Source organism: Salvia hispanica, chromosome 6, assembly GCF_023119035.1.
Source record: "Salvia hispanica cultivar TCC Black 2014 chromosome 6, UniMelb_Shisp_WGS_1.0, whole genome shotgun sequence".
NCBI lineage: Eukaryota > Viridiplantae > Streptophyta > Magnoliopsida > Lamiales > Lamiaceae > Salvia > Salvia hispanica.
Window position 1 is genome coordinate 42,774,258 of NC_062970.1, and position 26,156 is coordinate 42,800,413.

General features: G+C 35.9%; 5 protein-coding genes across 6 annotated transcripts; 3 read left to right on the forward strand and 2 right to left on the reverse strand.

Annotated features, from left to right (window-relative positions):
• The first annotated feature begins 2,000 nt into the window (after positions 1–2,000).
• Positions 2,001–3,119, forward strand: LOC125193188. Its single transcript, XM_048090945.1, has 2 exons — positions 2,001–2,426; positions 2,524–3,119. Exons 1-2 carry the CDS (start codon positions 2,137–2,139, stop codon positions 3,008–3,010), a joined length of 777 nt encoding a protein of 258 aa, XP_047946902.1. The 5' UTR covers positions 2,001–2,136; the 3' UTR covers positions 3,011–3,119.
• Positions 3,120–3,811: 692 nt separating this feature from the next.
• Positions 3,812–7,759, reverse strand: LOC125193187 (2-dehydro-3-deoxyphosphooctonate aldolase 1). The gene is made up of 13 exons (XM_048090944.1): positions 7,392–7,759; positions 7,189–7,286; positions 6,998–7,094; positions 6,703–6,768; positions 6,108–6,167; positions 5,893–5,967; positions 5,718–5,802; positions 5,467–5,525; positions 5,255–5,299; positions 4,838–4,936; positions 4,575–4,622; positions 4,287–4,334; positions 3,812–4,118 (listed from the first exon to the last, which is right to left on the reverse strand). Exons 1-13 carry the CDS (start codon positions 7,425–7,427, stop codon positions 4,062–4,064), a joined length of 873 nt encoding a protein of 290 aa, XP_047946901.1. The 5' UTR covers positions 7,428–7,759; the 3' UTR covers positions 3,812–4,061.
• A 3,672-nt stretch (positions 7,760–11,431) lies between these two features.
• On the forward strand, positions 11,432–12,908 carry LOC125193186 (zinc transporter 1-like). Its single transcript, XM_048090943.1, has 2 exons — positions 11,432–12,343; positions 12,580–12,908. Exons 1-2 carry the CDS (start codon positions 11,600–11,602, stop codon positions 12,883–12,885), a joined length of 1,050 nt encoding a protein of 349 aa, XP_047946900.1. The 5' UTR covers positions 11,432–11,599; the 3' UTR covers positions 12,886–12,908.
• Positions 12,909–15,685: 2,777 nt separating this feature from the next.
• On the reverse strand, positions 15,686–18,368 carry LOC125192671 (septum-promoting GTP-binding protein 1). Of its 2 annotated transcripts, none has more exons than XM_048090289.1 (6): positions 17,908–18,368; positions 17,711–17,831; positions 17,532–17,628; positions 17,419–17,458; positions 16,908–16,994; positions 15,686–16,065 (listed from the first exon to the last, which is right to left on the reverse strand). In XM_048090289.1, the coding sequence occupies exons 1-6, from the start codon at positions 18,253–18,255 to the stop codon at positions 15,901–15,903; spliced, it is 858 nt and encodes a 285-aa protein (XP_047946246.1). In that variant the 5' UTR covers positions 18,256–18,368; the 3' UTR covers positions 15,686–15,900. The 2 variants fall into 2 exon arrangements, with proteins under 2 accessions (XP_047946246.1, XP_047946247.1); XM_048090290.1 differs by having other exon boundaries at positions 16,908–16,991; positions 17,908–18,367.
• A 4,850-nt stretch (positions 18,369–23,218) lies between these two features.
• LOC125196360 (chloroplastic lipocalin) lies at positions 23,219–26,065 on the forward strand. Its single transcript, XM_048094853.1, has 5 exons — positions 23,219–23,426; positions 24,153–24,276; positions 24,745–24,978; positions 25,184–25,474; positions 25,663–26,065. The coding sequence occupies exons 1-5, from the start codon at positions 23,356–23,358 to the stop codon at positions 25,942–25,944; spliced, it is 1,002 nt and encodes a 333-aa protein (XP_047950810.1). The 5' UTR covers positions 23,219–23,355; the 3' UTR covers positions 25,945–26,065.
• The last annotated feature ends 91 nt before the right edge of the window (positions 26,066–26,156 follow it).

A 26,156-nucleotide genomic window follows, 5' to 3' on the forward strand; every position in this document is an offset into this window, starting at 1 on the left:
CCTGGGGTACTTGACGTCTGTAGGAACTGGTAGCGAAAGCGCCGACATAAATCAATTACATAATAATTAGATCTATTTAGCAGATTATTTTGACAAATTCTATTCGCGTAATTATCACATGTATCATGCTCATAACTGAAATAAAACATGCTTTAAATTAATTAAAACCTAAAACATGCTTTTCTACGGTTTAGCCATTGTACCTTGATGATTCTCCAAAGAATCGAAGATAGCTAGCGCCTTCTCCACGTGAAGATCTTTAGTACAAAACCACGGATCTTACGTCTGGTTCCCGGAGGCTGTAATGGCCCGATATCAGGGTGGGCTGATCTCATCAGTGTACTAGGACTTAAATAAAGAAGACGTAAATCCTTTCCCTCGGAGGAGAGAAAATCGCCCCTTGTCTATGTAGAGAGGGGCCCAAACAGGGATCTATGGAAGACTTTGGATATGGGCTCCTCCAATTAGCTTTTTACTAATTAAATTAAACCCAATTTAATATAAGCTTATAATTGGAATATTACGAGCCACTACAGAAGTAATATTGCACTCCCCATCCAAATCCGAAATTATAAGTACTTTTCTTTGTTTAGAACTGACCGTGTTACCTTAAAGTGAACGACGCCCACAACCGGTCTACTAAAACAAAGACTTAGACTTTGTTAAGTTACTTATACATTTAAACATGTAATAAACATCCATTAAATGTAAAACATAACAACATTATGACAAAAATAATTTGTTTATTCATTTGGAAAATAAAATAAGAGTTTTAACAGTATTCATCACTCGAAAGGTGATTTCTAGTATACAAACTCTAACAACGTCGGCGATGGATCGGCCGAGGTACTGCCGCCGCCGCCTGCAGCCGCCGCTGCTGCCTCTGCCGTAGCAATCGATCAAGCGTCCCTTCCACAGCGAGATCCAATTCATTATCACTATCACTGGCGCCTCCGCCACTACCACCCGCACGACTACTAGTCATGCTAGATGTACTTGAAAATAGAGTTTAGAGAGAGAAACTTGTCAATACAAGTGGTGTGAATGAAATGAAGTTCAACCAGCCGTATTTATAGAGTTTAAAAAATAAAAAAAAAATCAAAATTACTCGGACGTCCGACCCTCGCCACAGTGGCAGACGTCCGCCCGCCCGTGGGTCGGACGTCCGAGCCCATCCGACGGGCAAATGGGACGGGCGTGTCCTACCATTTCGTTCACTACGGCGGACGTCCGGTCGGACTTCCGCGACGTCCTACCGCGACGTCCGCCGTTGGAGATGCTCAACGCCGGATGTCCCGACGGACTTCGGAGAGGCTTCAGGGATGGGTGTGCGGGAAGTCCAGCATTGGGGCGACGGAGGGCGGATAAGGATGTCCCGTGCGGACATGGGAAGGGCGCGGCCTTCGCGGGAAGGGCGTGCGGACGTCCGCCATTGCGGCGACGCGCGGACTTCCCTTTTTTATTTTTTTTAAATCTATATATACGGCTCGTATTTTCCCCGTATTCGTGGTGAAATTTGAATTCCGTAAATTGTTTAATTTGGTGAATTTGTGAATTTTTTTAATTGCGGGAAGTCCGCGCAGGAAGGCTATGGGATGTCCGCCACTGTGCAATGGGAAGTCGTTATGACGTGGCAGTGCTGGGAAGACAATGGGAGATCCTTATGACGTAGCAGGAAGTATTTTTAGGAAGTTCGTCAGGAAGGCTATGGGACATCTGCACCCACTGGGAATGCTCTTATATTGACCAATGGGAATTAGAAATGGTTTTAGGAACCGTACTTTGTAAGAGAATATACTTTCTCAGTTTCTCTATGTAAGATTAGACAAATTATGAATTTTTGTAACGAAGTGTATCTTTTTATACTCGCAAGTCATGTGGCATATTCCTTGAAAAAGTTATGTTCAAAATAGATGTTTGGATTTGGAAAAACAACAAATATAATAAAATTAAAATAATTGAGTTGGTAGGCTTAGAAGAAAGCTTGGCCATATTCAAAACCACTCAAATTCGAAGAAGCAAAAAACCCCACTTCCTCACTCTCTTCCACAAAACAAATTCAAACAAAAAAAAACCCAGAATTTTATTATTATCATCATAAAAAGCAGCAGCAGAAGAAAGGAGAAAAAAAAATAAATGGCGTATATTCTGCCAAATCTTTCTCCAACTCTTCTCCAGCCCAAAGATAGACTCCTCTCCGCCATTGCCGCCCCCCTCTCCTCCCACGCGCCGCCGCTTCACACAAAGCTCGAGCCTCCTCCGCCGCGCGCCCTCGCTCAGGTCAACCGCACCACCGGCGCTAACGATAACAAGCAGCAGCACGACCACCGCAACGATTTCTATGTCAATTTAGGTCTCGCCGTCCGTACTCTCCGCGAAGACATGCCCTCGATCTTCACCAAAGACCTCAATTACGACATTTACAGGTACAATTCGCACCACTGATTCCTCCAATTCCCCCAATTGATTGATGAACTGATTAATTGATCGATCGATTGATCGATTGATTGATTGATTTTGCAGAGATGATGTGACGTTCATCGATCCGCTCAACACCTTCACCGGAATCGAGAAATACCGGTTGATATTTTGGGCGCTGAGGTTTCACGGCAGGATTCTGTTCAGGGAGATTTCACTCGACGTGTTGAGAATCTGGCAGCCGTCGGAGAATATGATTCTGATCAGATGGAATCTCCGGGGAATCCCCCGCGTGCCGTGGGAGGCGAAGGGCGAGTTTCAGGGGACTTCGCGGTATAAATTGGATCGAAACGGGAAGATTTACGAGCACAAGGTCGATAATCTGGCGTTCAATCTGCCGCAGACGTTGAGGCCTGCTGCCTCTGTTTTGGACCTCGTTGCGGCCTCGTGCCCTGCCACGCCTAACCCGACCTTCTCCTTCGAGTCGTGCTCGTGTTCATCGTGCTCGTGGCTCGAGTTTTACAAGGCTGTGAGGGATACACTTGATCAAGAGGAGGTGGTGATCCCTCAAGATTGCTTGGCTTGTTCATAGATTTACGGATGTATACGTAGATAGATAGAGCCTATATGTGTACTAGCCATAGCCAAATATCACAATCATATTATTATATATATAAGCATAATGTTCAATTTATACTCAATTTGATGTATTCAGTTACCAAATCAATGTGAATTAAATGAAAATGTCAAAACTCATCATCTTTTTCGTTACAAGCACATACTCATGAAGGAAGCCTGTCCAGAGGCTTTTTGGATGCAGCAACGTTGGGGCGGTCGAGGTTTGCATATTTCTCGTAAGTCACCCTCAGCACGGATGTTATGGCTGCTCGGTGAAACTTGAGTATCATCTCCGAACAGCCCCTGCATGACTTGAGTGTTAGAAAGCGGAATTCATTGTATCGTATGGCGAGCCCATATCGAACCAGAGGTTACCTGATATGGGATTCTTGGTAACGAGTATGTGCTGTTATCGTGGGGTCAACTGCACCGTGCATCGGGAGACATAGATTGCAGACTCGTAGAGCATTGATGGCTTGTAGTTCAAGGCTTTGTATTCGACTAAGCATAGCTCAATCGGTAGAAAGCTAATCGTTCGAGCTGTGAAGCAACAAATAAAAAGTCATGATATTTGAGCTAGAAAATATTCTCAGTAAATCTGTAATGGTATGTTGGATATGCTTAAGAAACTAACAATTAGTTTTCCATATTTGCATCTCATTGTAGGATAGATAAAAATGGATTTTGCTTTGTAAATTTTTTTAGTTGGGGAAGAAACACTATCTTTTTCTCGAGGAGAGTAGAAGATTTATTGGTTTCAAAACAAAATTACACATTTTTTATACTAGCAAGAATTTTTATTGCACGTTCAAACTATACCAAACATTTATAGCTTGTGCCAAATACAGATGACAGAAAATATAGAAATTTTAGTTTGACTGCAGATACAAGCAGGGCTGCTGATACAAATCATTAACGAAATAACAATACGGTCGAATCGAATATATCACAAAGTCAAAGATGTCTTTCCCCAACGCGCGTCCTGCCCATGGAGGTAGAGCACGCGGTGGAATCTGCTCTGGTTCTCACGGCCGAAATGGAGTGAGGTCGATTTCATACTGTTTCTTCCCCTTGCTAACCCGCTATAGATAAAAGAATGTTTATCAGAGGAAATGCCTTCCTACTTCATCAGAAAATTAGGTAGGTTTATGAAATGATGAGAACATTTTGCTACATCTTCTTTCTCTAGATATCGTGAATTCAGTTTTAAGCATGGAACCATTTAGGCAGGATGTGTAGAAATTACTTACAGCAATTGCAATGAGCTCTTCCAAGAGTTCCTCCAGATGACGTAGAGGCTGTACAAAAGAAAATGAAAGGCGGTAAATCAATGAGTGCCACGTGATATAATGATAATAGATCCTTCTACCCCCTTGGGGCGGCCTAATTGGTGAGCTCGTGCCTGAAAAGCCATAAGGTCAAAGTCCACGAACACTTTCTAGGTTGAGTTTGTTGCACATGTAGAAAGTGAGAGAGCCTTTCGCATGAAGGGTAAAGAAGGATCTTGTCTACTACAATTCCAATTCAAATGAACTCACCCACTGTGTTGGACCATCAACTGGTGCCTTTAGCGGGTCGTCATGCACCTAACAATGGGAAGCAAACTCAGTAAAAAGTTCGGAATGCAAGACTGCAACAAACGCTACCCAACAAATTCATATTTGAGTTATCATTTATTAACACGTTTACTATGTATAGGTGTATAGCTGCGGGAATTTTTTATGTATTATACAGCAATGCAGAAGTAATTGAAACAAGAAAAGAAATTGATATATTAACTAGACAAGATTCAGTGGCACACCTCCATAAAGATTCCGTCAACCCCAACAGCAACTGCAGTCCGGGCAATGCAGGGTATCAGTTCGCGTAGACCACCACTGGCAACACCACCACCTTCAAGCTGTCCAAGTAATGGTAAATTTCACTTCTCCACATAAAGATACAATCACAGAAAGGAAAAGTAAGGAATACTTGGTTTAGGACGTGGAATAAGGAGTACACTAATGCAGTTAAAGTATCTATGATGAACCTACCATTGTCAGTCATCTTACCAGAAATCTGGGGTTGTTAAATCTTCTCTGGATTACAAGTTTTTTAGTAACAATTGGAAGCGTTGCTAAAACTTGGTGTCAAAGGAGACCAGTTTGAAGAACACAGATGATTTTATCCATATCTAAAGAGTATGTGCATTTAAATGAATCATACAATAAACGTGTACCTTTCTCCCAGCCGGTTGTTGAAGAGAGTGTGTTATATCAGCAACCTGAAGGATAATTATCCAATTTAGAAATATAGGAAACCACTCAGTATGTAAAATCAAAATGCTAATGTACAAATGAAACATATATAGACAGGTTTTATGTTGTCTAGATGTGCCAAATGGAAATACCAGCATCAACACAACACATGCAGCCAAAAAAAGAAACTTACAACAGGACAATTGGCCTCCCTCAACCACTCAAAATTGCGTGGATCAACAATCAGGTCATCTGCATAACACGGCAATAGAGTTAAAAAGGTATGATAATAACAGGCCGGCTTTCACAATATCATCGGCAGTCATGGCAATATAAAGTGCACCACATTTGGAACTTTTGTGGACACAGCTATACTTTTGTTTTTCTCTTCTAGATATAAAATTGTCAACTAGTACTGATCATAAGATAGCTAGGAGCACTTACTGTAACCAAACATAGTGCCTCTCTCACAAACCATAACATTTTCATTTCCAGCCAATCTTATCTTTTCAGCAGAATTTTCCATGACCTACACAATGTAAACAAGTATGGAATCCTGGAGTTGCTTGAGTAATTGGTGGATGACGAATCATATGAAAAGAAGGGGAGCGAGCATTACTGAAGGCGCACAAAATTGGCCTTTCTTAATATTGATAATTTTCCCAGTCTTTGCAGCTGCTACAAGCAGATCCGTCTGTCATGTCAAGAAGAAATTATATTAGCTTTCCAGTTACAGAAAAGGGTGGACTCAAATACATTCTCTGAACCAAAATCATATGGTCTGGGGAGCAACCCCCGTCCCCAACCCCCAATATACTAGGAATGCAATCTAACCTGTCGGCACAAAAAAGCAGGAATCTGAATTATGTCTGCAACCTTGCCAACAGCTTCACACTACAAAGGCGATAAAGAGTTTTAAATCAGCACGCACTTACACTGTAAAAACAGTTACCTATTATTATAGTATGGCAATTTCACCAGGAAGCAGGTTAAAAAAAACAATGAAAAAATATATTAATGACAACTTCAAATATGTAACTGAAAAGTGAAGAAACATGTTCAATGCATTCATTTCACAGGAATAAGAAACTAACACAGTCCAATTAATGGTTCTCCATGGCACAGGGATATATACCGGCTTAATGTCCACAGAAAATTGTAGTGGTAAGTGGGTTACATCACTATTATAAAATAATTAGCTTGTCATAAAAAAGAAGCACAATTCCATCTCCAAACTTGAACACATTAATTCACACCTTATGAGACAACCTTGTCTCCCTTCTCTTGTAGAAATGTTTTGATTACCATAAAATTGCTAAAAGTCCCCTACACTAAACCGCATTACATTGATCAATTAAATAAAAAATCAACTATCTTGGAAACAAATCTTTTCACTGGCCAAAAATTAAATCATGTTGTCATAGCCAACCTGTATTGTTTCGTGCACATCAGTAACTATTGGAATGTCATAAGTTGTCTTCACCTTCTCAAGGATCTGCAAACAAAAAAGAAATGACAAACAATTTAACAATGCATCAAGCTGAACTCTAACATCAACGAATTCCAATAAGAGCTCCAAGTGGAAGAAGATACTAAAAAAAGGAAGAAAAAAATCAAAGCTAATTCGGCCTCACAAAACACATCAGTAATATGGCATTGCTACACACACTAGTCTCAACATTTCTTCCAACTGAAACAGAGAAACAATCCCAACTAAGAATTACCTTCAATCCTTCAGCCAAACCCGGGCCACGAAACGACTTAGACGACGTCCGATTAGCTTTGTCGAAGCTCGACTTAAAAACCAACGGCAAACCAAGTCTAGAAGGAAGAAAATGCCAAGGAATTAAGCCAATTACTTAAAAAGAGCAGAACGAAACTAATAATACACGAAAATTCAGAGATATATCATTACTTAGAAGCGATGGATTTAAGATTTTTGGCCATGTAGAGAATGTGCTCCTCCGATTCAATCACATTGGGGCCTGCCAGCAGGAAGAATGGATCCGCAGCCTATATATCGCAATTCAGCAATGTAAATAAGTCGAAATCTTCTTACAAATTAGGGTACCAAAAATATCAAAATGCCGGAAGAATTGATAGAGCTAAATCAGAAACCTTGAGCTGATTGTAAAGCAGAGCTGACGAATCCATATCTCCGGTCGAAAATTTGCAGCCGGTAGATGAAATTCAAACGGAAATGAAACGATCAGCTCAGAAAGCGGAGTGAGAAATCGAAATCGAAATCGAAATCGAAATCGAAATAAAAATCCACCGGATCTGATGATATAGTAATGCAATGGTCCGCCACAGTCTGTCAATTAAACATACGTAACAATCATCTCGGAATTATTTGGATCTGAAATTCAATGCAACGAATCAACAGTCTGTCGGTGAAAGAGACGCTATATTTTCCAGCTGATAATCCGGTTTAGTTGTTCTTGTTACTTGTTAGTGAGAGTAGAGAGAAGGGAGTGAGTATGATAAAAACGGGTCGGGTTCGAGATCTCGTTGGGCTGTAAACTTGTTAGAGCATCCTCATCCGTGCTCTTAGCTAAGAGCATGGAGGTGGGCCTGGACCCACTTTTACTCATTGTCCTTAGCTAAGAGCACAACACCCACATCCGTGCTCTTAGCTAAGGACAAGCTCAAGGGTCCCACCATTCTATTATTCAATTTAAATACTCCAATTATTAAAAACATTTCTACATTATAAAAATACATTATAAAATAAAAATTACATAATTAAAATCCTAAAAAATACAAATTACATAATTAAAATACTAAAAAATAAAAATACATAATTAAAATCCTAGAAAATAAAAAATACATAATTAAAATCCTTGTTTGGGCCGAACTCTGCTATTATTCGTTAATCATAATCCCATTTTACTTATAATAATATAGCTCTGAGAAGTGATTAATTCCTAATTAATTAATAATTATAAATTAAGATCAAATTTTAGTCATTAAATTAGGAGATCTGATGTGGTTAAAATATTAATATTATATGAATAATTTAAAATAAAAAATTATTAAATAAAGTTAAAGGGTATTAATGTCAATTTTATCTCATCAAAATCATCTCAAAACTTTAAATTTACGTAACTCTTTCAATTTAAATAATTTTTTCACAAAAAATATATCAAAATTAAAGATAATTCAATAAGGATTCCAACGAGATCTCAATTGCATATGTTCCGACGATGTTCGGGTGATGAAATTTGATAAATTATATTTTAATTTTCAAACATGTTGATACACAGATTTTATCGAAAAAAAAATTAATATAGTGTATGCAAAATCTCAATATAGTATAGATAAAATATAAACAATTCATACATCCAGTTAGATGTTATTACTAACTAAATCATACTGTAATTGGTTATCGTAAATCATCTTTTCGTAAAATAGCATCGTTAATTCGTTAGTATTCCTCAGTAGAATTAGTAGTACTAATAAATAAGGAGTGAATGATAACAATAACCTACAGCATATATATCATGTTCTCAGCATTCAATTGTGAAATGGGACGCAAAAGCAATTCCACAATTCAGTACTTCCTCCGTTTCGCCATAGTTGAGGCGAAATATTTTAGCATGAAGTTTTAGAAATGAATACTGGGTGTGCTAAATAAATGGATTAAAAAGTTAGAGAAAGGAAAAGGTAGATAGAATAAAGCATAAAGTAAATAAAGTAGAGAGAAAAGTAAGAATGAGAAAAAAATTGTCATATATAGAAATGACTCAACTATGAAGAAACTACGGCGAAACAGTACTTTTTTTCTCTTTTTTTTTTTTAGTTCACAAAATGAAAACAATAATAGACATAATAAGGACATAATGAGGCAATGTGGGTTTGTTACATAGTTTAGGTCGATGTACTCATGTAATATACGTTTTGGATGACAACATTTTGTCTCCATCTCCTATTCCTAAAAAGTACATTTTCCAAAGCTACATCAAATTTCAATCATCTCTACTTTTAGAACTTCACACCTTTGTTGACCAATTTCACTCCGCTGAGTTTGCCTCTATTCTCCTGACATTTGATTTGAACTGAATCTACCATTCTCAGTAATTTAAATCGATATATTATTCATCTTTGGACCAACTTGCTTATAATAAAATCAAGAATGTAATAAGCCTCAACTAAAATATATTCCCCATATCTCAAAAAGTGTAAAATAGATTACTAAAATAAGTAAACCGGACCTTTGAAGATAATTATAAAGTGCATCGAACCAATGAGATTAATCTCACAAATTACAACAAATTATATTATTATAACATTTGATTTAATCAATAATTTAATTAGGTAATTGGTAGCGTGATTTAATCATACACAGTATGAGCGAAGGTCATTTCATAATAATGAATTTTAAGAAAGTATTGTTGGGATGAAAATTTGAGTTAGGAAAGTAATTGACGTGGCGCAACGAGAGTGTCCCACTGTGTTTGCTGCGAGAGCACCACTGCTGCTGAGGTGGCATTGAAGTTGGTGTTCACTGTTCACTGAATTCAGGCGACCAAAACTGATTTTGAGCCACTGATATTTCCTTTTTTACAATTTTCCCCTCTTTTTAAAGAGAGAGCCGAGCTGATACTGGATAATGGCACAAGAGTTAAACAAAATTGAAAAAGCATTTACTTTAGTGCTAATACTTAGCAAAAAATTCTAAGAGTAGATCATCAAATAAGCGAAATAAAGAGTGAAATAATAGTGTATTATAATTTCCCTTAGTCCCACGATAAGAATTATACTATTTTGCAATTTCAATTTGCACCATAATAAGAGATCACATCTCATTTTTACCAAAAAGGTAAGTATGTCTTACATTTTATTAATTCATTTTACTCACATTGTATTATAAAATCAATATAAAAAAAGGCTCACATATTTCACTAACTTTTCCAACCCACTATTTTTAACATTTTCTAAAATAGCGTCCGCACAAAAGTGACTCCTATTATGTGACGAAATGAGTAATATATAGACATGTTAGTCTGAAACCAGAGTTCGCTAAATTAAGATGGTTAGGATTAAAAAAAATCATAAAATCAAAAAACCGAATTGTATTTTAAATATAATATTATATATATTTATTCTATTATTTTAATATATTATATCATATATAATATATATTCTTTTAATATATTTTATATAATATGCATTATATTTATATTCTATTAAATTTATATATTATATAATATATATTACATTCTATTTTTATATTTAAAATAAAATATTTTATGTATATATACATATATTAATGTATACTCCATTTTTTCGGTTTTTCGGTTTTTATGAAAATTTCGATTTTTTCGGTTTTGTTCGATTTTTGAAGTTTAGTTTTCGATTTTTCGGTTTTTGGTCTTTCGATTTTTCGGTTCGGTTCGGTTCGGTTTGGATTTTGAACTAAATTCGGTTTTTCGGTTTTAGTCGGTTTGGGCAAAAAATCGAATCGAAATCCGAATGCTCACCCCCCTAGATATAAGTGAATTATTGTTTATTCTTCCAACTTATTTGACAATTCGTGATGATTTTTTTAATATAAATAATTATAAATTTTTTTTTACTAACATTTAATTTTAGAGTACTATTTAATAAATATATATAAATGGATTAGAAAATTCAAATTCGGTTTAATAAACATTTAGGATTCTACATTAAAATTTATTGAAATGTGTTACTAAACCATGCAAGAACTTAAGTTTTAATAAACGACATTCTTATCCAATATGAAGTAGTACTCCCTTCGTTTCGCCATAGTTGAGGCGAAACTTTTCATCACGGAGTTTTAGAAATAAATATTGGGTGTGTTAAATAAATAGATAAAAAAGTAAGATTGAGGAAAAAACAGAGAGAATAAAGTAGAGATAATGAAGTAAGAGAGAGTAAAGTAAGAAATAGAAAAAGGTTACCATATATAGAAATGATTCAACTATGAAGAAACTTCTCGAAATGGAAAAATGACTCATCTATGAAGAAACGAAGGGAATACTATATTTTTACACTATATATTCTATAGTATTTATTCATATTCGATTTTAAATATGTATTGCAAAATTCTCATAATTAAATATCTTATATTCTATAAATATAACTAATTTTGATTATATATTTCAAAATTCTCATAACTAAATGTTTGCCTATTGGTATTACTTGTTCAATTTCACTATTTTGTCATTACCAACCATATATATATTCTGCACACAGCCGGGTATTATCAAAAGAGCCACCCTTTTTCCACGACTATACTACTAATACTACAAAAGAAACCGCTTCACTCCTCTCAACTTCACAAAAATATCTCCTCCTCCGCCATGAGCTCCCCCCAATCCATAACCCTAACATCTCTCCTCCTCCTCGCTCTCCTCCTTCCAAAGGTTTCCGCCGACTGTGGCGCCCAGGACGACGACCAATCAGCGCGCCGCGACCAGGCCGCCGCGCTCAGGTACAAGCTCGCCGCAATCGCTTCCATCCTCTGCGCCGGCGCGATCGGCGTCAGCCTCCCGATCCTCGGCCGCCGATTCGCCGTGCTCCGGCCGGAAAACGACGTCTTCTTCATGATCAAGGCCTTCGCGGCCGGCGTGATCCTCGCCACCGGCTTCGTCCACATCCTCCCCGACGCATTCCGCAAGCTCTCCTCCCCCTGCCTCGGCCTCAACCCGTGGGGAGAGTTCCCCTTCGCCGGATTCGTCGCGATGATGGCGGCGATCGGCACGCTCGCCATAGACACCCTCGCCACCAGCTTCTACAGTCGCTCGCAGAAATCGAAGCTCGCGACCGTCGTCGTCGTCGACGACGACGAGGAGACGGCGAATTCCGGCGACGTCCACGTGCACACGCATTCGATGCACGGCCACGCGCACGGATCGGGCGCGTCAGATCTAGTCCGGCAGCGCATAGTATCACAGGTTCTGGAGGTAGGGGTGGTGGTGCACTCGGTGATAATCGGAGTGTCGCTGGGGGCGTCGGAGAGCGCGGCGACGGTAAAGCCGCTGCTGGCGGCGCTGTCGTTCCACCAGTTCTTCGAAGGGATAGGGCTCGGCGGTTGCATTTCTCAGGTGACTAATTTTTTATATAGCAAAATCCACACGGAATCGAAATGTTGTCATTATTCGCTTTTCAGAATGGAGATGTTGCCATTATGTTGCCATAATGTCGCCATTGCCAGTCACAGTTACTTCTAACTGAATACTATTCCCTGGCCCCACCGCAATTACCTTTTTCTCTCACCTCGATTTTAACAATTTCGCATAAAAAAAATAAAAATTAATTGAGTTTTGTCGCGATTGATTAGGCGAAATTCAAGTCGGCAACGACGGCGATTATGATGATGTTCTTCTCGGTGACGACGCCGATAGGGATCGGAGCGGGGATTGGGATAGCGAGTGTTTATGAAGAGAACAGCCGAAGCGCTCTGATAGTGGAGGGGATATTGAATTCGGCGTCGGCGGGGATACTGGTGTACATGGCGCTGGTGGATTTGTTAGCGGCGGATTTTATGAACCCTAGGATGCAGAGTAATGTTAGGCTGCAGTTGGGATCACACATTTCGCTTCTACTTGGTGCTGGTTGTATGTCTTTTTTGGCTAGATGGGTTTGATTCATAACACCATCATTCTACTACTTCTCTCCACTCTCTCTCTCTAACACAAAATTCTAAAATTTGGCTAGTTTTGACGATGAACTATACGTACATAGATGAGTATGTGTGTGTGTGTAAAACAAATAAAAAACACTTTCAATAATATGAAAATTTGATCATCGCCATTTCCTAGTGCTTTCATTTCATCTAATAAATCTAGATACATGAATAGTGACTCACTGAAACTAAAAAGATGGCATGTACTCCCTCCGTCCCAGATAATTCTGATCATTTTGACTGGACACGAATTTTAAGAATTGTAATAAAAAGTGGGTTAAAAAAGTTAGTGGAACGTGGGTCATACCTTTATATATTAGTTTTATAATAAAATGTAAGTACGAATGAGTTAGTAGAATATGAGATCCACTACCAAAAATGATAAAAATGAAGTGGGACAAATTATGTGGGACGGACCGAAATGGGAAACTGGGATGAATTATCTGAGACGGAGGGAGTAGTCATGAGGTGAATTTATTAGAAATAGCATGAATATTGATAGGAGCATATTCGTCATGTGTCCTATGATTTTGAAAGTCAGTTCTAAAACTATGAATTTGAACATTTTTCTCAAATTTTTTCAAGGAGTTTGATTTGGATGAGATATATCTATAGTGGCATTTGAAAAATTATGTGAGGAGAAGACAGTCCATGAATTTTATCATTTTATTTCTCAACCCACTTGAAACAAATACTCCATTCGTCTCCGATTAATTTTCACTCTTTGACTGAGTACGAGTTTTAGGAAATATAAAGAAAAGTTAGTTAAAATAGTTAGTAGAATGTGAGATCCACTTTTTTATATTAGTTTTATAATAAAATGTGAGTGCCGTGAGTTAGTGGAATGCGAGACCTACTTGCCATTTATGGTAAAAATGAAGTGTGACAATTATTGAAGGACGGACTAAAATGGAAAAGAGTGATAATTAATCGAGGACGGAGAAGGTAACTAGTTATCAAAATGAAATGTGCGTGTCCAAATTAACAAAATATTACTAAAAAAGGAAATTAGAATATTTCATCCCCGGAAAATTTGAGAAAAATGTTAAAATTCACGTGTTTTATGACTGATTTTCAACATTGTGGATGAATAGAAATATGACCAAATTCATTATTTTATAATAATTTACTCGATATTATAACTAAAGTATCATCTAAGCCATTATTCTAAAGGGGCCTGAATAGGCTAGGAATAATAGGTTGTGCAGATTGCTCGATACGTGTCTCAATGCAATCATGCAAGAGCTTTGCGATGATATGAAGTTTTGGTTGCCACTCGCCCACTAGAGTCAATAATGTTGATTGAGGAGAGATTTAAAGACAAGTAATGCAGAGTAGTATGAGGATAGCCCCTTCCTGACAGTATAGATGAATATCATGCACATCGTCTTAGTTTAGAACGAGCTAACGAAAAAGTTATAAGGTCATCCGCATTCACGTCTCTTATCCGTCTTTTTACCGTCTTATCTCTTCACTATTCATTACTCTCACTATACTCTTCACTTCATTCCATCTCTTAAGTAAGAGGCAACACCTGCATTCTCCCATCTCTTAATCATCTCATCCCTTAACTATTCATTCAATTTCACTTTTTATTTTTATTTCCAATAAATTCAATTAATATTTCATTGCAATATTAAATTAATACTAATAATTCATTAAATCATTAAAAATCATGAAAATTATAACATATGAAAATACGAAAAATACATAATTGAAATCCTATGGAGTATTTTTATTTTTTATTTTTATTTTTTAATTTTCGATTTTTATTACAATATTGAAAATACAAAAATTGAAAATTACAATATTTTTATTTTATTTTTTTTATTTTTGAATTTTCCTGAATTTTTAAAAAAAATTAAAAAAAACATTTTCAATCGGATATAAACGACGCCCACTCGCAGGCCGGCGACTGGGCATCACGCCACGTCACCAAGGCGCGTGGCGAGCTGTCTCGTGAGACGCCTCTCAGGGACGAGCCAAGCGACGAGATGGGAGGCTGCATCGCCGTCTCTATGCAGTCTCGTCTCTCCGAGACGAGATCAAGACCACTAAGAGATGCGCTGCGGATGCCCTAACTGGTGTTTATACCCTTCATACACCAATAATTAATTCATCAAATGTTTTGAAAGTTTTAGATTAATTAATTGCTTAGTAATAGGAGTATTAAAGTAGAGTAGTGTACTAATCAACCTTATCATTTTACTTGGACTTAGTAATTAACTACTCTACTAGGTTTCGTACAATAAACTTTTTAGAGGTCTAGGGTTTGTTATCATATTACCAAATGTCTCTTGCCATCCAAAATAAGGTGTATATTAAGTTAATAATTGAACGCTCACCTTTTATATACTCCATTTGCTCAAAGGAAGATGACCTGTTCTTTAGGTGACACAAGAATTTATGTAACTTTATTTTGTGTGTAAATTGTAATGTATAAAGTGAGGAGAGCAAAGTAAAGAGAAAGGGGACAAAGTAGACATAAAGATGTTTCTATTTTTATTAATGAGTCATCATCTTAGTTGGAACAAGTTAAAAAGAAAAGTGAGTATCTTCAATGAGATGCAGAGTATCAAATTGACATGCAGATATGGAGTATACTATAAATTGTATAAATTCTATAGATTTCATGGCATTAACAAGCTTATAAAGTGTCTGCTTCCATGCATGAGTTCTGGAAAGTCCAGTAAATTTATATTTATCTTATGATTAATTTTGTTTTGTACTTAATTTTGAATATTGGGCCGTTGTACACCAATTGAAAAAGAAACTATTAGAATCCAATTTTCCTTTAGAAACAGAAAATACAATAGTGGAGTAATAGTTTTACAAATGGGCTTGGCTTATCCAGGACAGATCTGGCCCATCCAAATCAGCTATGGTTAATTGGGCTGTTAGCAGCTACTCTATTTTGCAAACAAAAAGTGTAAGTATACAAAGTCATGTTTCTCTTCCAATAAAAAAAAAGAAGAATTAAAAGTCAATGATGGGTTCACCAACAGTCAAGTTTCTCTGAACATCCCATGGCAAATTGAAGAGTTTCGCCATTATGAACTTGAAGATCTTGTTTACATTGATGTTATGTGTTGAGCTCGAAAAAAACAGCGTCGCTTTCATCGCCTTCGCATACGCCCGTGCCTGCCATCGTTAAACAAGAAGGAAAAATTAAAACTTCATAATTTAATATTCTGTTATCAAATCTTACAAAACTAATCATAATTCCCCTAAATTTCGTGACTTTAATATCTCTATAAAAACAAGCCTATTTTATTCAATATAGTGGCAAGAATTGGAGTGTAGCACGCAAAGTTAGATTAGGCCAATATTTCCAACACGTTTCCTACGTGTGTCGCAATTTTTGACGAGCCAACAACACGACTCCAAGTCGTTGTCTTCTTCCTTTAATAGAAATTGTTTTCTTGTGACAAGAAAATGCTACGCGGCAATAATTTCCTTATTTTTATCTATTTAGACAAAGATTGATCAATTTTCGAAAAAAAATGGTTAAAGATCAACTCTATATCATCTTAAAAGTAAGTGGTACGTCTTTTTAGTTTTTAAAAATAATTACCACAAAAGAATTGATAAAATTGAAATTGAGATATATAATTATAATTACAAATAAGTACTTATATTAATATGATAAATTTTTTACAGATTGCTAAAAACCAAGATAGATTTTTTATGACTGGTGCACAAATAAAACACACATTAAATTTGGTACGATAAAGCCATCAAATGCATGACTAGACGTCATTTTTAACTCTATCTTATTCATCACATTTGTAGAAAATGACTCATGACTAACAAATACATTATACACAAAAAAATATATTATGCGGTTACAAATGGCAGTTACATATTTCGTGGTGAATGATTAGGTACTTAATTTATTTATATGGTGCATAGTTTATTCAATTTACGTGCATTATTATGTGTCGCCATGATATTATAATTCTTGGGAAAGAGTAGAATATTACCTGAGTAATGACAGCCCATTGAATATCAGGTGGAAGTTGCACAAAATCATCAAACTTAGTCCCAATCAATATTGGAATTGCAGTCTGCTTATAACAAAAAAACAAACATACCATCATCAATTACAATGCAAAATTTGGATTATGTTTGAAAATTTCTTCATGACATTATTGCACAAACAAGCCCAATAAATCCCAAAAGGTTTCAAAATGTCAAATATTTGTTTAAAAATAGAAAATCAAATTAGGAAGTTTTAATTTTTTAGAATTGTTCAATTTATATACAAAACGGTGTCTTTAAAGAAATAATTGAAAAAATTGAAACATTTGAATGTTGAAATAAAGTCTCATTCCCCACCAACTAGAAATTATTTAGGAAGTTAGTAATAACTTTTGATGAAGCAAGAATCATTGTTAACGAAAAGGGTTCTAATTTCCGTGTCGTCAAAGCGTGTTCGTTACTTTTGAGAAAGTAGAATTTAAATTCTTTTCTAAAAGTGCGAAATTTTGGTACCTGATTCCACTTTCTTGCTTCACTGTACCATCCAATTATACTGCAATTACATAAAAATGAAATTGATCTCATTGATTTAATGATGAAATTGAGATTTTGAATAATTAGAGTACCTGTTTAGAGTGCATCTACTGGTGAGATCAAACATGAGAAGAATAGCTACAGCATCTTTGCAAGCAATTGGAACTTGGTGTAATGACTTGTTATCACCTGAAATTGTGGAGATTAATCAGATTAAAATATGCTAATCTCGTCATTAATTAATTGAATTTGAAATTAATTGAATCCGTACCTCCAACATCCCAAATTCTGAAAGCAATCCTTGCGCCTCTAATTTGCAGGGTTTTATCCATCAAATTCAGCCCCTTCATCTGCAAGCTCTTCCTCTCCTCCTCATCTCCAACATATTTCACCTAATTCCAAATCAATTTTAACGATAAAGAGGTAACAAATCGATAGAAACAGGAGTTCAATTGATTGAGTATTCACCACAAAACTAGTTTTCCCAATCTCGCAATCCCCCAATATACTGATCTTCAACGAGACTAAATCGGAATCGTCGCCGTCGCTGCCGCTGGACGACGTCGTAGCGGCGGAATCGAGGGGATTCGGCGGAGGAGGAGAAGAGGAGGAGGGGACTCTTCTGGTGGAGAGGCGGCGGTATCGAGAATTAGGCATCCTGACGGAGCAGACGAGGACTCTCTGCCATACGAGGCGGAAGAAGCGGCGGAGGACGGTGACTTTGTCGGCGATGCTCCAGCGGAGGTTGACGTGGATGATTTTCCGGTAGAGCTGAGTCATTTTTCCGGTGGCGTCGTGGAATTTCTGAATAGCCATGGCTAGTGTGTGTGTGTGTGGATATTTAAATGGAAGAGTGTGTGAGGATTAATTCAAGCGTGGGGGTATTTTTTGGTGTTTTGTTAGTTGACGATTACACGACCAGTGATTTTAGTCTTGCAAATGGTGGTGCGTCGAGATAATAAAAGGTGTGGAAATGTGCTCTCTTTTTTTTAATTTCAAATTTGTGTAATTTAATAATGTAATTATCGATATATACTCGTAATTTTGATATTTTGATAGTAAACATTGAAATTCGGTTTAAAAGGTGATTAATTTCGATTTGAGTTGATTCAAGGATTAAGAAACTTAAGAAGGGAGTAATTACTCCATAAGAGCATTCCCATCCGTGCTCTTAGCTAAGAGCACGGAAGTGGGCCCGGACCCACTTTTACTCTTGTCCTTAGCTAAGAGCACAACACCCACATCCGTGCTCTTAGCTAAGGACAAGCTCAAGGGTCCCACCATTCTATTATTCAATTTAAATACTCCAATTATTAAAAACATTTCTACATTATAAAAATATATTCAAAAATAATAATTACATAATTAAAATCCTAAAAAATAAAAATTACATAATTAAAATCTTTAAAAATAAAAATACATAATTAAAATCCTAAAAAATAAAAAAATACATAATTAAAATCCTAAAAAATAAAAAATACATAATTAAAATCTTACAAAGATGAGAATATGAGAAAAAAGATGAGAGAATGTAGATGATAAAAAAAAAGATGAGAGAATGTGATTTTTTTTGTGTTGAAGTGGAGGTATTTATAGATGAAAATGTGAATTTTGGGGAAAAAAATTGAAAAATAAATTAAAAGTGGGTAGAAAACGAATATAATTTTTTGGGAAGTGGAAAAATATTTTTTTTTATTTAAAAACATTTTTTTAAATAAATTTCGAATTTTAAAAAAATAAAAATAAAAAATCGAATTAGCCGTTGGCCAATCAGACGTTGCCACGTATGAGTGCTCAGCGGCACGGACGTGCTCTTAGCTAAGAGCATGTCCGTGCCGCTGGCACGGACGGACGACGGGTGCTCAGCGGCACGGACGGACGGACGGTGCTAAGAGCACCGCTGCGGATGCTCTAATGGGTGCACAAGTCATCTTATTCATCCAAGTAATTACTACTTTCTTTCACGAGTATCATTTATGGAGTCAATAAACGTCACTTTTTTTCATTATTAAATTATTTTCTTAATTATTATTTAATGTAAATACTTAGGCCACTAATTGACAATAAAAAAAGTTATTCTTTTTACAACTTTGTTATAATAAATCCACGGATCTAGAAATTCATTTCGATTATCTTACACAACAACTTCAAGAATATTACACAGAAAATAGTGAACTTCATAGGAATACTAAACGGAGTAATTATAAGAAGAAGACTAATTTGAATCATCTACTATATTTTTAGATTAGAGTGATGAAATTTTTTTCCCATAATTTGTATTTTTATGTACACATAAAATTTTATCTACCATATTCTGATTATTGTACAACAATGAAAATGTATTTGGATAAGTAGCGATAATGGGGTGGATTTGTTTATGGTATTGGGTTGGGGGACGGTTTATTTGACCAAAAACAACAGTCCAAACTGCCGGCATTTTGGTCTTTACTTTATTACTTAGTTTGCTGCTCAAATTAGTCCACCTAAATTTTGTTCTATTGTATATAGTTGAATATGTGTCGTCATTTATAATGATTTTTTTGACATATAATTGCTAGAATTTTTGTTTTTTTTTTACAATAATATGATTTGCAACGAGATACCAGATATAACAAAATATCTGGTCGTTAATTAGTGCTGGTGGGATCATGCATGCAGACATCCTCCTTAGTGACAAAATCTCTTGAAAGATTATAATTGGGTGATAATGAAATTAATAGGATGATTAGAGAATATTTTATTAAAAGTAATTACTTAAGCAATATTTAAGTTGACGATTAATACTAAAAATAGAATTTGTAGGGACGAACACAATTAAGGTCGAAGCAATATTGTCCGTTGTCGTTAGTTCATAAAGTTTTTCCTTTTTTTCACACTTGTGTCACACTTTATCAGAAGCTTACGCCAACACTGATGAGACCTGAGATCATGTTGAGCGACTTCTGTAAAATGAACGAGATGGTGCTGAAGATGACGCTACATACAGACGACCTGCATCGCAATTAAGTACAGCTAATTAAACTCTATTGGCGGATCTAGATCCACCAAATTAATTTTACTAATAAAAAATATTTTTATGGAGAATGAAGATAAAAGCAAAAGTTGGAAGAACCACCACTATAACAATATGATCCAGAAACCCCTCTTTATCTAATTTTAAAATGACATTCTGTCAACTTTCTCTTTCCGGCCAGCACCAAACCAGTCCAAAAGAAATGGTAGATTAAGACGAAGAACTAGTTTGTTACAAATGTTTTATAAATCTCGATCTACAAAAATTCTCTGAGGTATTTTGTTTTTTTCTAGAAATTATAGTAGTAAAAGAGATAGGGAATAAGATGTGTGAATTTTATATCATGAAAGGGATCCGAGGGTACTAATTATTTATGGGTACTAACTACTAATTATTTATGGGTACTAATTATTTAACTATGGAATGTACATTAGATAAATGCATAAAAATGAAATTTAACACTGAATCTGCAAGCTATATAACTCAAAATGTATTGATTTATGGAAAAACATCTTATTAGACTTCGTTGCATAACATCTATTGATGAATTGGTATAAATTCTAAAGGTTGTGTAGGATTATATTTAGTTCTATATGCATTTTGACACACATTGAGAGTATTGTATATATCTCAATTTTTTAGACAAAAACTTTGATGGACATGCTCATATATTACTTGTGCTATACAAGATTAATGATGTTAATTATAGTATATCTCACATTGAATGTGGTGTTTAATCGTTAAAACATAACGTTAATTTGCATATTTTCCCATGATGCTCACTATATATGAGCATCTCTTTTTATAATTCAAAATTACAAAATTTCTTTATTTTAATATAAGTATGGTACGGTCTCCTTGTAATAGTAGATCGACATATAATTTTTATTGTTTCGATCCAAGATATTTAATTCTTTAATAATGATGGGCCCTGAGAGTAATTGCACAATAACTAGAATTATTATTATTTTTATTATTAGAGGGGGCATCCATTGAAGAGACTTTATTAGAGTAGAATAGACTACGTACCTAGTTTTCACATATAATATTATTACTTTAATTAACCCACAATCTATAGTTACGTTATTGGGTGAGATATTAAAAAGGAACCACCCAATTCATAGACATGGGAAGTCACAATTATGGGAAAAAACTATGCCGCCCATTTCTTTATTAATTATTGTGTTTATTGTTTATCTTAATCTTGTCAGCGCATTAATGCACATCATTTAATTTTCTTAATTACTATGATTAGGCCAAGTTTTTTTTTTCCGTGAGTAGGTTAGTCGATGTTTGTCCTAACTCCTAACAAACATGCAAGAGTACTACACGTGTACCCAAATTAAATTAAAGGGTAAATATTTAGTTTTTTATCCCATTATTTTCATTTTCATTTTATTCAACTCTTCAATTATTAGCCATCTTAATTATTTTTACAATGCAAAGGTATCATTAGATTCTCAATTTAGTTTGGGTTCAATTAATCTTTGATTAAATTGAATAAGCTGAGATTTTAATTAATCTGAAATTCAATTGAATAGTTAGATGTTAATGAACGAATAACCACAAATAAAGTTTAGGTATTTTTGATGATAAGTAATGCTATAACATATAAGTTTCACCGGCCTATTCTTCAATTGATCAATTGAAATCATTGAATCCTTATTTTATTGTTTCAATTAACTGATTCAATAATGATTTCCCCAATTGATCAATAGAAAACAAACTAGTATTATTGTTATTTTATTTAAAAAATTTATAGACATTCACAAGTTATTATAACTTTTAAGTTTAGTAAAATCAAAGAAAAAGGGGATAAAAAATATGGTAAATGAAGTTCTTGACAAAAAGAATGTGAGATAAGCGTCCATTTCCCCCAATTGGATTTGTAGAAAAGCAGGAATATGTGGGTATATAAATTCGGAAATTTAAATGGAGCTAAAAAAAATGTTAATGTTTTTGGCATAATAGTTATAGTATTTTTAGACGAATCATTTATCAAATGTGTTTGTACGGTTTTCTCTGAAAAAACTGTGGACGAACAGCCACATTATGGCCACTTAGCATTACTCTAAAATGTAAGAGTTTGTTATCACAACTTGACTATAAGTTCGAATTGGAAATTTAGTTCGAACTAAGATTCATATAGCTGGAAGCATGATCCAATGTGCAATCACATGCTGAGAATTTGAAATTTGTACTAGACCCTAAAGATCAAAATTAAATCATGAATTCTTGACAATGTGCTTCTACAAATTTATCTGTGTTCAAGATAAAAATTAAGTGTAAATAGAAAATCAACTTGGGCCGGGCTTTTGGCCCAATACCATATAATAGCTGTTAATGGGCCGAATTAGACGCCCAATAAGGAACTATCAGAGGCCTAAACACTAAACCAAATATAAGCTCAATTTATGATAACTGGGCCAAAATATATGGCCCAATTTATGATCAGTTTTTCCATTTGTACGACCGATGAGCAGTACTTCCTTCGTCCCAAGATATTAGATACTTATTTTTTTTAGAATTCAACATATTTGAGTTATTTATATTTATGGTAAAAATTTATTTTACTACCAACTCCATTTACACTGCTAAACACCATCTCTTAAATTCCTGTCCCCACAAAGAAAGGGCTTTAATATCTTGGGACCGAGGGAGTAAAACTTAACAATATAGTATTCCTGTCCCATAATCAAGAGCGACACCACGATTGTGTGTGGCTCTAATTTAATGATGTAATGTGACTATAATTCTGGGGACAAAAATACAAAGTGCTTAACCTCTGTGATCAACTGATGTTCACAGCATCCCACATGAAATTGACTTCACCAAGTTTAATTTCTGCAGTTAATTTCAAAGAAGTAAGAATTCCTAGTTTTTCGTCGTGAGCTAAGCTGAAAATGGCGTACCAATGCAGCAATCTGGTAGCAGCACAATCGCGGCCTCTAACTCATAATCCTCGCTTGCCCAGGTTTAATTTCTCACCTCTCCTTTTCATATCTACTTTATTTTGCACAAATACATGCCTTCACTCCCATATTCAACTAGCAGAGTCGATTTGGATGTTTTCCTTAACAATTTTAAGTTGATCCTCTTATAATCTCGATTGCTGGACCTTTCGATTGACTAGAGCTGACCTAAAAAAGTGAAATTGTTCTTTGATTATATAAATACGTAATTTCAAAAATGCTGATCTAAGGGGTTGAATTGGAATACTTTTTTAATGTTTGGGATGATTTGATGAGGTGTGATTCTGAGCATTCTCATCAACCAGTATTTATAGCTATGAAATCACAGAATCCAGGAAATTTAGACCTTCAAACACTCCTTGATGCAATGGACAGGACACAACACATTGTTAACAAAACTTCCAAATGCACGCGAATAATGACTGCTTGTCACTGATACATTAACTGTTTACATGTTCATGATTGGAGGTCAAATTGGTAGCATATTTACATTCATCTTATTATATTTTTTTACCATCTGGATTATGTATATACTTCATAGAAGTTGGTTCTATGCATTCACTTTTACGACATTTGCTATAATATACATAGACGGAATTCTGTCGTCAAGATGAAAACATGAAAATAAGTGAAAGTGAATGTGTAGCACCGGCTTCTGTCTGTGTACAGATGGTAGAAAATTGTATAGCATGCTATGAAGAGCTAAATACTCTCTATATTTGGACTAGGAGAATTGTCAACAGAGACATGTCAGATTGCTGTATTGAGCAACCTACATCTGTTAGATTTGGAGTTCAGACAGCTATCTCAGGTCTTGTGGCATCAGTTGTATTGTTATCTCAGACGGACATGGTTAGTGCTCTATTTTCTATTGGCGTGCCATGTCTATACTCCGACGTATGAATGAAACATGCGTCCTTTCATCTGTTTAGCAGTTATCTCTCTCACAAAAGCTTGCTTTACATGATAATATTGTGATTGTGAAAAGAAATAGTCAAACCTATTCCTCATATTTTAGGCTGAATTATTGGATTTCCACCATCAAGCTTTCTGAAAGCTTCCCAGTTTATAAGACAGAGAAAGTAGTAATCTTCACTTAGTTCTACTGTGTTCTTGCTGTATTTATGTCGTAGGATCTAAGATGCATCCGGTCTTATTGATATGTACTACTAATAAGTTTTTATTTTCAAGGAAACGGCTCCTCTACATTATATTTTGAGGCAATCGATATATCTGTCATGTATTCCAATTAAGAGAGAAACATGTAATCTGAGTCTATTTCCATATATAGGAGTAGTATAATTTTTTTTCAATCAACAGGCCACAGCAACAAATCTGTCTCAAAGTAATATAATATTCCAATTAGCAAGTGTTACCGACAACAAGCTGGTTCTTCCTTCCGAGACTGATGAGCAAAATGGAAAGATGATGTCAATGAGAGGAATGTCTGTGAAGAACTTTGATCCAGCCAGATATGCTGGGAGATGGTTTGAAGTAGCTTCTCTTAAGCGTGGGTTTGCCGGGTCAGGTCAAGAAGATTGCCACTGTACTCAGGTGAAACGGAAAAGTTTGCAAACCACTATTTAAGGGCCAAAGTGCCTATGTGCAATCTATGAGGAGATGAGTGCCTTACATTGAGAAATAAATGAAGAATTATGTGGGATGAAAAAAAGAGGGAACTTTGTTGTGTCCATAATCATCTCTTGCAGTTATATTGCTTTCCCAATTTTTAAATTATTTCATTCTGACTTAATTTCAGGGCGTTTATACATATGACATGGAAGCACCCGCGATTCAGGTCGACACATTTTGTGTTCACGGAGGGCCTGATGGTTATATTACTGGTATAAGGGGAAAGGTCCAATGCCTTTCTGAAGAAGATAAGGATAAGACTCAGACGGATCCTGAGAACGCGGAGATGATCAAACAGAAGTGTTTCCTCCGTTTCCCTACTTTACCGTTCATCCCCAAGGAACCCTATGATGTAATAGACACTGATTACGACAACTACGCCCTTGTTTCTGGAGCCAAGGACAAAAGTTTTATACAGGTGAGCTCGTACGTGCTTTATGTCTTTACAAGTTCTTCAATCTCCTTTTGTTGATGTCTACTTTGTTTCTTCGGTATGCATAAGAATTTGATATCCTTTGATGTAAATGTTTGCTAGCTTCTAGTGTTCATGGTTCGCGATTCTAGGTTTTTGATGACTGATTTTCGTGGTGCGTGTTACGTTTTCAGATATACTCGAGGACCCCTAACCCGGGAGCAGCATTCATAGAAAAGTACAAATCTTCACTGGCGGAGTTGGGTTACGATCCTGACAAAATCAAAGACACCCCACAAGACTGTGAGACTATGTCGAATAGTCAGCTTGCAGCGATGATGTCCATGTCCGGGATGCAACGAGCTCTCACCAACCAGTTCCCTGATCTTCAGCTAGATAAGCCTCTTGCTCTTGATCCGTTCACCAGTGTCACCGACACTCTCAAGAAGCTCCTCGAGCTTTATTTCAAGCAGTGACATTCTATGTAAATCCCTCTCCAAATGACACCTGACCCTTTGTACAATACAGCATTGATCAAACTCGTCTCAATTTCCCGTTCATTGGGCGGTTATTCAAGATTACTCAAGATTGAACTGACTCGAGATTACTAACGTACCATGAAACTAAGTTGTATCGAATCCATCCAATCTAAGAATCTAAACAAGTTCATCATCAAAGATGGAATCGA

What these genes read in the sequence shown, in the direction of transcription:
- LOC125192671 (XM_048090289.1), bottom strand. Translation starts at nt 18,255, where the DNA reads ATGGCTATTCAGAAATTCCACGACGCCACCGGAAAAATGACTCAGCTC. An exon ending in TTGGGAAAACTAGTTTTGTG is followed by an intron (nt 17,832 to 17,907) that starts GTGAATACTCAA and finishes ATTTGGAATTAG; the next exon opens with GTGAAATATGTTGGAGATGA. An exon ending in AGTAGATGCACTCTAAACAG is followed by an intron (nt 17,459 to 17,531) that starts GTACTCTAATTA and finishes ATGTAATTGCAG; the next exon opens with TATAATTGGATGGTACAGTG.
- LOC125193187 (XM_048090944.1), bottom strand. Translation starts at nt 7,427, where the DNA reads ATGGATTCGTCAGCTCTGCTTTACAATCAGCTCAAG. An exon ending in ATGTGCACGAAACAATACAG is followed by an intron (nt 6,168 to 6,702) that starts GTTGGCTATGAC and finishes TCGCCTTTGTAG; the next exon opens with TGTGAAGCTGTTGGCAAGGT. An exon ending in AGGCACTATGTTTGGTTACA is followed by an intron (nt 5,526 to 5,717) that starts GTAAGTGCTCCT and finishes CGTGTTATGCAG; the next exon opens with ATGACCTGATTGTTGATCCA.
- LOC125193186 (XM_048090943.1), top strand. Translation starts at nt 11,600, where the DNA reads ATGAGCTCCCCCCAATCCATAACCCTAACATCTCTCCTCCTCCTCGCT. An exon ending in TCGGCGGTTGCATTTCTCAG is followed by an intron (nt 12,344 to 12,579) that starts GTGACTAATTTT and finishes GCGATTGATTAG; the next exon opens with GCGAAATTCAAGTCGGCAAC.
- LOC125196360 (XM_048094853.1), top strand. Translation starts at nt 23,356, where the DNA reads ATGGCGTACCAATGCAGCAATCTGGTAGCAGCACAATCGCGGCCTCTA. An exon ending in CATAATCCTCGCTTGCCCAG is followed by an intron (nt 23,427 to 24,152) that starts GTTTAATTTCTC and finishes TATTTGGACTAG; the next exon opens with GAGAATTGTCAACAGAGACA. An exon ending in AGGACAAAAGTTTTATACAG is followed by an intron (nt 25,475 to 25,662) that starts GTGAGCTCGTAC and finishes TTACGTTTTCAG; the next exon opens with ATATACTCGAGGACCCCTAA.
- LOC125193188 (XM_048090945.1), top strand. Translation starts at nt 2,137, where the DNA reads ATGGCGTATATTCTGCCAAATCTTTCTCCAACTCTTCTCCAGCCCAAA. An exon ending in CTCAATTACGACATTTACAG is followed by an intron (nt 2,427 to 2,523) that starts GTACAATTCGCA and finishes TTGATTTTGCAG; the next exon opens with AGATGATGTGACGTTCATCG.